Source organism: Cynoglossus semilaevis, chromosome 16 (assembly GCF_000523025.1).
Source record: "Cynoglossus semilaevis isolate Cse_v1.0 chromosome 16, Cse_v1.0, whole genome shotgun sequence".
NCBI lineage: Eukaryota > Metazoa > Chordata > Actinopteri > Pleuronectiformes > Cynoglossidae > Cynoglossus > Cynoglossus semilaevis.
Window position 1 is genome coordinate 389,479 of NC_024322.1, and position 6,643 is coordinate 396,121.

Below are 6,643 nucleotides of genomic sequence, written 5' to 3' on the forward strand. Positions count from 1 at the left end.
CAACATTCAAAAAGAAAATTTGGTGTATAAAAACAGAACCTAATCAGTTCTTATTTTTATGTCTAACAACACGTAAAAACACTTTTTTTTAAACTCAGTATATCATGGGTCATGCATCAAAGGGTTAAAAAGAAAAAAAATAATTATACATATATAGGCCGCACTTCTCTATAAGCCGCAGGTGTCCACATTGTAACATGGGATAAATGCTTTTTTCCGAACAGTTTTCTCTCAGCCACACCGAGCACAACGGAACATAAACAGCTCCTGTATAACCAACATGACAGGGCTCAAACTGCTCTCAACTTCTACCGTTCTCTCTCTTGCGTGCTCTAGGCACATATATGTACACTAGCTATTCACAGACAGACATACACTACCAGTATAACACACAGCAGCCTACCAGAAAAGTCATTGATCGCCAGCGGTATGAACGTTGTTATCCCGTAAAAATCCATAAATTAGCCGGGTTCAAAGTGTGTGAAAAAAGTAGAGGCTTATAGTCCTGAAATTACGGTAATCATTTTGCAATGTGGCAGTATTCTATCTGATACTTGCAGCATGAGTTGTTTGTCATTGTCAGACTCCTTAATATGATAACTATGATTTGGAAATATTTGAACTAGTCGTAGTAATAGTAGTTTACTCCTAATTTTTTTGGCGTTAGTGTTTTCAAATGAACAGCTTGCTGTTGTTTTAGCCTCTTTGTCACAGAGCAGGAAGAGCAGTCGCAGACAGAGAGGTCGGAGGTCAACACAACCACAGGTGAGACCGTCATTATTACGTATAATGTATTTTCTGGAGTTTGGTACAAACAAGTGTCACTGCTGCAGGTTCAATTTTCTGCAGCATCTGCGTCAGTCTGCGGCGCTTAATAATCACCAAAAAGACGGTCTTCCTTCCCCGACTGATCTTCAGGTGAATGAGAAGGCTGACGAGGAGACTGCAATGCCTGTGGAGCCGTATCAGCTGTGAGTGCAGGCCCCAAAAGAGCATTTTTTTTATTTTTACATTTATCTGAAAAAGAAAAAAAAGGGCTGTCTAAAAAAGACCTCAAAGTGAGTTTGGGACAAAAGTCATGTTTCGGTGTTGATAGCTCTGACCATCAAGTATGACTTCAGCTTCAGTTAAATGACCTACACATTGAAATGTAGTAATATTAAATAGCATAGCTAAATAGCATTGCTTTTTAGATTTATTCATTCGTTTTTTTTTTAAAATCCATATATTCATAAGATGAACTGTCTTCTTCTTCTTTTTCTTTCGGGTTTGTCCCTTTTTTTTTCAGGGGTTGCCACAGTGAATCATTGATTTCCATCTCTCCCTGTTCTCTGCATCTTCTCTTCTCTGACTCCAACTATCTGCATGTCCCTCCCTTACTGTATCCATATATCTCCTCTTTGGCCTTCCTCTCTTTCTCCTCCCTGGTAGCTCCATCTCTAACATTCTTCTACCAATGTATCCACTGTCCCTCCTCTGCACATGTCCAAATCATCTCAATCTGGCTCCTCTAGCTTTTTCTCCAAAGCTTCCTGTCTGTGTTGTCCCTCTAATGACCTCATTCCTGATCCTGTCCATCCTTGTCACTTCTTTAACTCTGCCACCTCCAGCTCCGCCTCCTGTCTTCTGCCTATTGCTACCGTCTCTAAACCATACATCATGGCTGGTCTCACCACCGTCCTGTAAACCTTTCCCTTCACCTTAGCTGACACTCTTCTATCACAGATCACTCCTGACACTTTTCTCCAGCTGTTCCATCCTGCCTGTACTCTATTCTTCATCTCTCTTCCGCAGTCTCCGCTGTTCATAAGATGAACTGTGCAATTGGTAAACTGGCAGTAAACAAGGCTTTATGATACGGTGGTGTTTCTCAGTTATTTTCTGTTATGCCAACCAAGGGCACAGAATTTTTTTCCCCCAACCCCCAAACTGAAATACTTTTGACCACCTGGTTATATTTATTTTTATTATGTACAAACCACTGTATGAGTTGCTGGTGGCAGCATTCTGCATACAACCCCCTAATTAGCCAAATAGATTAATAAAATGAGCTGCAGTGCCCCCATCTGGTGACTAGAGGCTTTTTTTTTGTATCTTTTAAGCATGAATAAAGACAGTATACTGAAACTCCCTTCGTGCACCACACGTGACACCTTTACACCCCCCGGCGGGGCGAGCCCCACTATTTTAGAACCACTGTGATAGAGTGCGTTTGTGACATAGTCTCCCTTATAAAATGTCTTTTCTGTCTTAGTGTGGCTGCTGCTCGACAGGAATATCTAGAGAGAAGACACGAAGCAAACCAGTACAAACTGAGAGCAGAGAAACAGCTGGTAAACACACGAATACAGTACATGTCCACACAGTCCCGCCCTTGCTCTGACTTTTGACCTATCAGGGTCTGCGTCCATCCACGGCCGAGGTCAGGAGCAGGCCAGCAGGTCGGCAGGAGAAGCAGAGGGAAGGGCACGTCAAACAGCGGAAATGTGAAGGACAACAACAGGTGAGACGCGCGGCATCATGGAGCAAGGGTTTGTGTGGTTCTGTGTATCGTTATGCAGGTTATGCATGTGTAATCCTGTGTGACGTTGTGTGTTACTACATCTCTGTTACTGTGTGTGTGTGTGTGTGTATATAGGAGTACCTACGTCAGCTGGATGTCATTAGACAACAGTATCATCGAGAGATGAGAAACATAAGGGTCAAAGCGGCTGAGAAGGTAAATATGTACACAGGTCAAATGGACATTAGAGCTGTTAGTCCACTGCTCCCTCTTGGGGTCAGTTGGCGTTACTGCGATAAATGTAAACGAGTAGATCCATAACCACTCTCTGTCTCTGTCTGTTTTTTTTATGGATTGTTTTCTGAACATTTAAATTCAGTTACAATGTACTTGTTTCCCGTCAGATGGATACATCGAATCATGAAACGTTTACGGTGAAGAAACCAGACGTACTAGAACGAGAAGAGACTGAAGATCAGTGTGAGGCAGCAGCTGCCCAGCTACATGTACTCCCATACACAACCATCTAGTTTCCCTACGCAGAAAATGCAAGTCTTTTTTGTTTTTTGTTTTACCTATAGTTCAGTATTTCAAACATGCTTCCACTCAACAGGACATAGATGCCAGTATTTCAAATATGCTTCCACTCAACAGGACATAGATGCTGCGCTGAGACGGATCACGGAGGACCCAACCCTGCAGGCTAAACACAACGACAAGGTGAGATCACAGTGACTATGGCGCTCTGCTTTGCTTTCCACATAACATTATAATCAGAATGTGTCTGATCTCTTTCTAGAAGGGAATCATGTTTGAAGTCTGTTTGGATGGCGTCAGTGCGAAGGAAGGACATGTGAAGACCACAGGAGGAACAGAAAAAGATAAGCATGTAAATAATGATGGAGATGATGAAAATCTCCAAAAGGCATCAAATTACAGATGAGACATTCTTATAATACCTTTAAATTCATTAAAAGATAAAATGTAGGTCATTCACTCTGATACTAACAGAATAAAGTCTAAAAGATGTTTTATTTTGAAAATTTAGTGATCCTTCAGTGGTGGCACGGTATTACCAACGGCTGATAACAATAATTCTTACATAGTGGGTTAATATTAATTGTTTTATTTTTTTTGATTGAGTTGAAAACTGTTTATGTCTGTGTCTGAATTACATCGTCATCTATCATCATTTCTCAGACTTATGTCTCAGAATAGAGGAACAGCAGCAACAAGGGGCTCACAGTGAGATTTTTTCTTTTACTAGGGAGTTCCGGATCCATTTTTTTCCCAATATCCGACGTGCCGATATTGTCCAAACACGTCATTTCTGATTGCGATATCAACTGATACCGATAGAACTGGGCTGATTAAGGAAGCTAAGTGCTGTAAGCAGTGTTACTCATTTTTTTTCTGCCATGCCCCTACCCCCCTCCCCCAACCCTGAATTGAAATACCATTGCGTGCCTGGTAATATTTATTTATTTATCTGTACAAACCACTGTACGACTTGCTGGCAGCAGTTTCCTGCAAACAATATCCTGATTATCAATATAGATGAATAAAATGCGCTACAATGCTGCCATCTAGTGGCTTTCGCTTTCACACAACTGTTTTTTCCCCCCAAACTATTTTTAGGGCACATTGTGTTATAGGGTTTGCATTACCGGAGGATAAAACATTAACGATTTTTACGGCTAATACAAAATGATGCTAATATCAGGTGGATAATATTATCGGATATCCCTACTTTTTAACCTTGTTTCTTCTTAATTACACCCTCCCCTCTGTGCTGCAGGATTCGAACCCTCTAAACAAGACTATGAGCTTACGGAGGGGGACAGACTTGAAGGTCAGGGATTGGATGAAAGAGCGAAGAAGGTGGAGCCACAGGACTCAGAGTCTGCTGAATGAACTAGCAAATATTGAAGCGAAGTCCGTCTGCAGCACTGTGGTCGAGGATGACGAAGGTAAAGTTCAGCTGCTGGGGCTCACGGGAGCTGAAGTGAAGTTCCCAAAAAACACATTATAGATAGAGGCATCGCTGATGGTGACAGCACCGGAAACTGCTCTGTTCCTGTAAATGGTCACGTTTGCAGGGACACCGCGGTCACCAATTATCTCTATGGGCATTGATCCCTGAAACAGAATCTGTGAATTCCTCTACAGACTTTGGTGTCGGACATTTTAGTCTGGATCTTGAAGTTTTTCTTTCTCCCACAGGTCGTAGACAATGGAGTGATGCCACCCCAAATACGCTGCTGAGTGCTCTGGCTCAGGCTGAACTTATCTGGTCCACTATGCAAGAAACAGCTGAGAAGGAAGAGGACGATTCGGATGTGGAAATAGACGAATACCGTCAAGAGCCAGGGTCGGATAATGACGACACGTAAGTTGAGTTCTTTTAGCAACCTGAGATTTCATCCATTATTCCAGAACAACTGCTTTTTTTTCCTTCCGATAATGCAAACCCGATAACGCAATGCCTCTGTGCCCTAAAAATAATTTTGGGGAATAAACGGCAGTATATTAAAGCAAAGGTCACTAGATGGCAGCATTGCAGCTCATTTAATTAATTGCATACTCATACAGTAGTTTGTACAAATAAATAAATAAGTAAATATTACCAAGCACATATAGGTAGGTTGATGTCGGAATCGGAAATTAAGTGTTTGGACAATATCAGCATATCGGATATCGGCAAAAAGCTAATATCGGACATCCTGAGATTATACCTAAGAATACTACAACAAATCAAAACTTAAATACAATCATTTCTGGACTATAAGCAGCTACTTTTTTTCACACGCTTTGAACCCTGCAGCTTAAACATCATCCGTCTATCCCATCCATCCATCCATCTATGGATGGATCCATCCATCCATCCATCTATGGATGGATCTATCCATCCATCTCCATCCATTGATGGATCCATACATCCATCCATTCATCCATGGATGGATCCATCCATCCATCCATCCATCCATCCATGGATGGATCCATCCATCCATCCATTCCTGCAGGGCATCCATTCATTTATCCATCCATCCATCCATCCATCCATCCAACCATCCATCATCCATCCATCGATGGATTCATCCATCCATCCATCACCCATCCATCCATCCATCCATCCATCCATCCATCCATCGTTCGAGGAGGATAATGGTCGAACACTGAAGTACACAAAAATACTAGTTAAAACCAATGTTAATATACATAAGAATCCTGGTACAAAACATGACCAAAGTCACCTGATAGAACTTCAGTAACTCTGGGCTAAAGAACCAATCATTTTTTGAATTGCAAATGTAGCTGACACAGTCTGATACATATATATATGAAAGACGGGAAAGTAGCATCGAAAAAGACGTAACAATGATTTGATTTTTTTATCAGGTACTTTGAGGATTCAGAGGATGAGCTGCAAGAAGCTGTGGCGGACTCGATGAAGAACCTCCTCATCATGGAGGATGTCATGGAGAATACAGAAGTGTGTGATGGGACGGACAGTGAAGAGAGAGAAAGAGCAGCAAGCACTGTTGACATTCGGCAAATCCAACAACCGCAAGTGAAGGATCCGTCATGGCAGGTTCCATCTGAGCCGGGGGAATACGTTGTTGGCGGCAGCGGGAATGTGGATAATGTCGATGACTTTTCCAAGACGTAAGTGGTGGAGCGCATTTAATAAAGTGTTAATTAGAGGCTTTGTAAATATTAACCAACAATTATTCCCATTTTTACCCGAAAGCAATATTGTATTCAAATTAAAGTGTGCAGCTTTTAACTGTCTAGAACAGGGGCCCTTGTAAATGGAAGACATCGTTGGTCATTTGGTACTGCAGTGGGACACAGTGGAAAAAAAATGTCGGTACCATTCCGTTGGTCATTTGGTACCGCAGTGGGACACAGTGGAAAAAAAATGTACTTCATTTTTACTAATTTCCTTGATTCAAAGAAAGTCCAGTCATATCCATTTACTTTCTTTATTTAAAGATAAAGATGTGGCAATATTTATATGTATAACACAACAGATCATTCAGACTTTGGTACAAACAGAGTAGAGTCTAAAAGATGTTTTATTTTGAAAATGACTCGCCTGCAGTAACAGGTGGTACTGGCTGACCAGTCCTTGGAACA

The 6,643-nt window shown here is 41.5% G+C and overlaps 1 protein-coding gene across 2 annotated transcripts in view; it reads left to right on the forward strand.

Annotated features, from left to right (window-relative positions):
- nek5 (NIMA related kinase 5) overlaps window positions 1–6,364 on the forward strand; it is a 15,458-nt gene extending 9,094 nt beyond the window's left edge. For both annotated transcript variants that reach the window (XM_008327792.3, XM_025063953.1), the window contains 11 exons: window positions 701–765; window positions 834–971; window positions 2,255–2,333; window positions 2,399–2,503; window positions 2,639–2,719; window positions 2,908–3,009; window positions 3,158–3,223; window positions 3,303–3,392; window positions 4,302–4,473; window positions 4,727–4,892; window positions 5,903–6,364. In XM_008327792.3, the coding sequence (XP_008326014.1) occupies window positions 701–765; window positions 834–971; window positions 2,255–2,333; window positions 2,399–2,503; window positions 2,639–2,719; window positions 2,908–3,009; window positions 3,158–3,223; window positions 3,303–3,392; window positions 4,302–4,473; window positions 4,727–4,892; window positions 5,903–6,173 (1,335 nt within the window). In that variant the 3' untranslated portion in view covers window positions 6,174–6,364. The remainder of the gene's footprint in view (window positions 1–700; window positions 766–833; window positions 972–2,254; window positions 2,334–2,398; window positions 2,504–2,638; window positions 2,720–2,907; window positions 3,010–3,157; window positions 3,224–3,302; window positions 3,393–4,301; window positions 4,474–4,726; window positions 4,893–5,902) is intronic.
- Window positions 6,365–6,643: the final 279 nt, after the last annotated feature.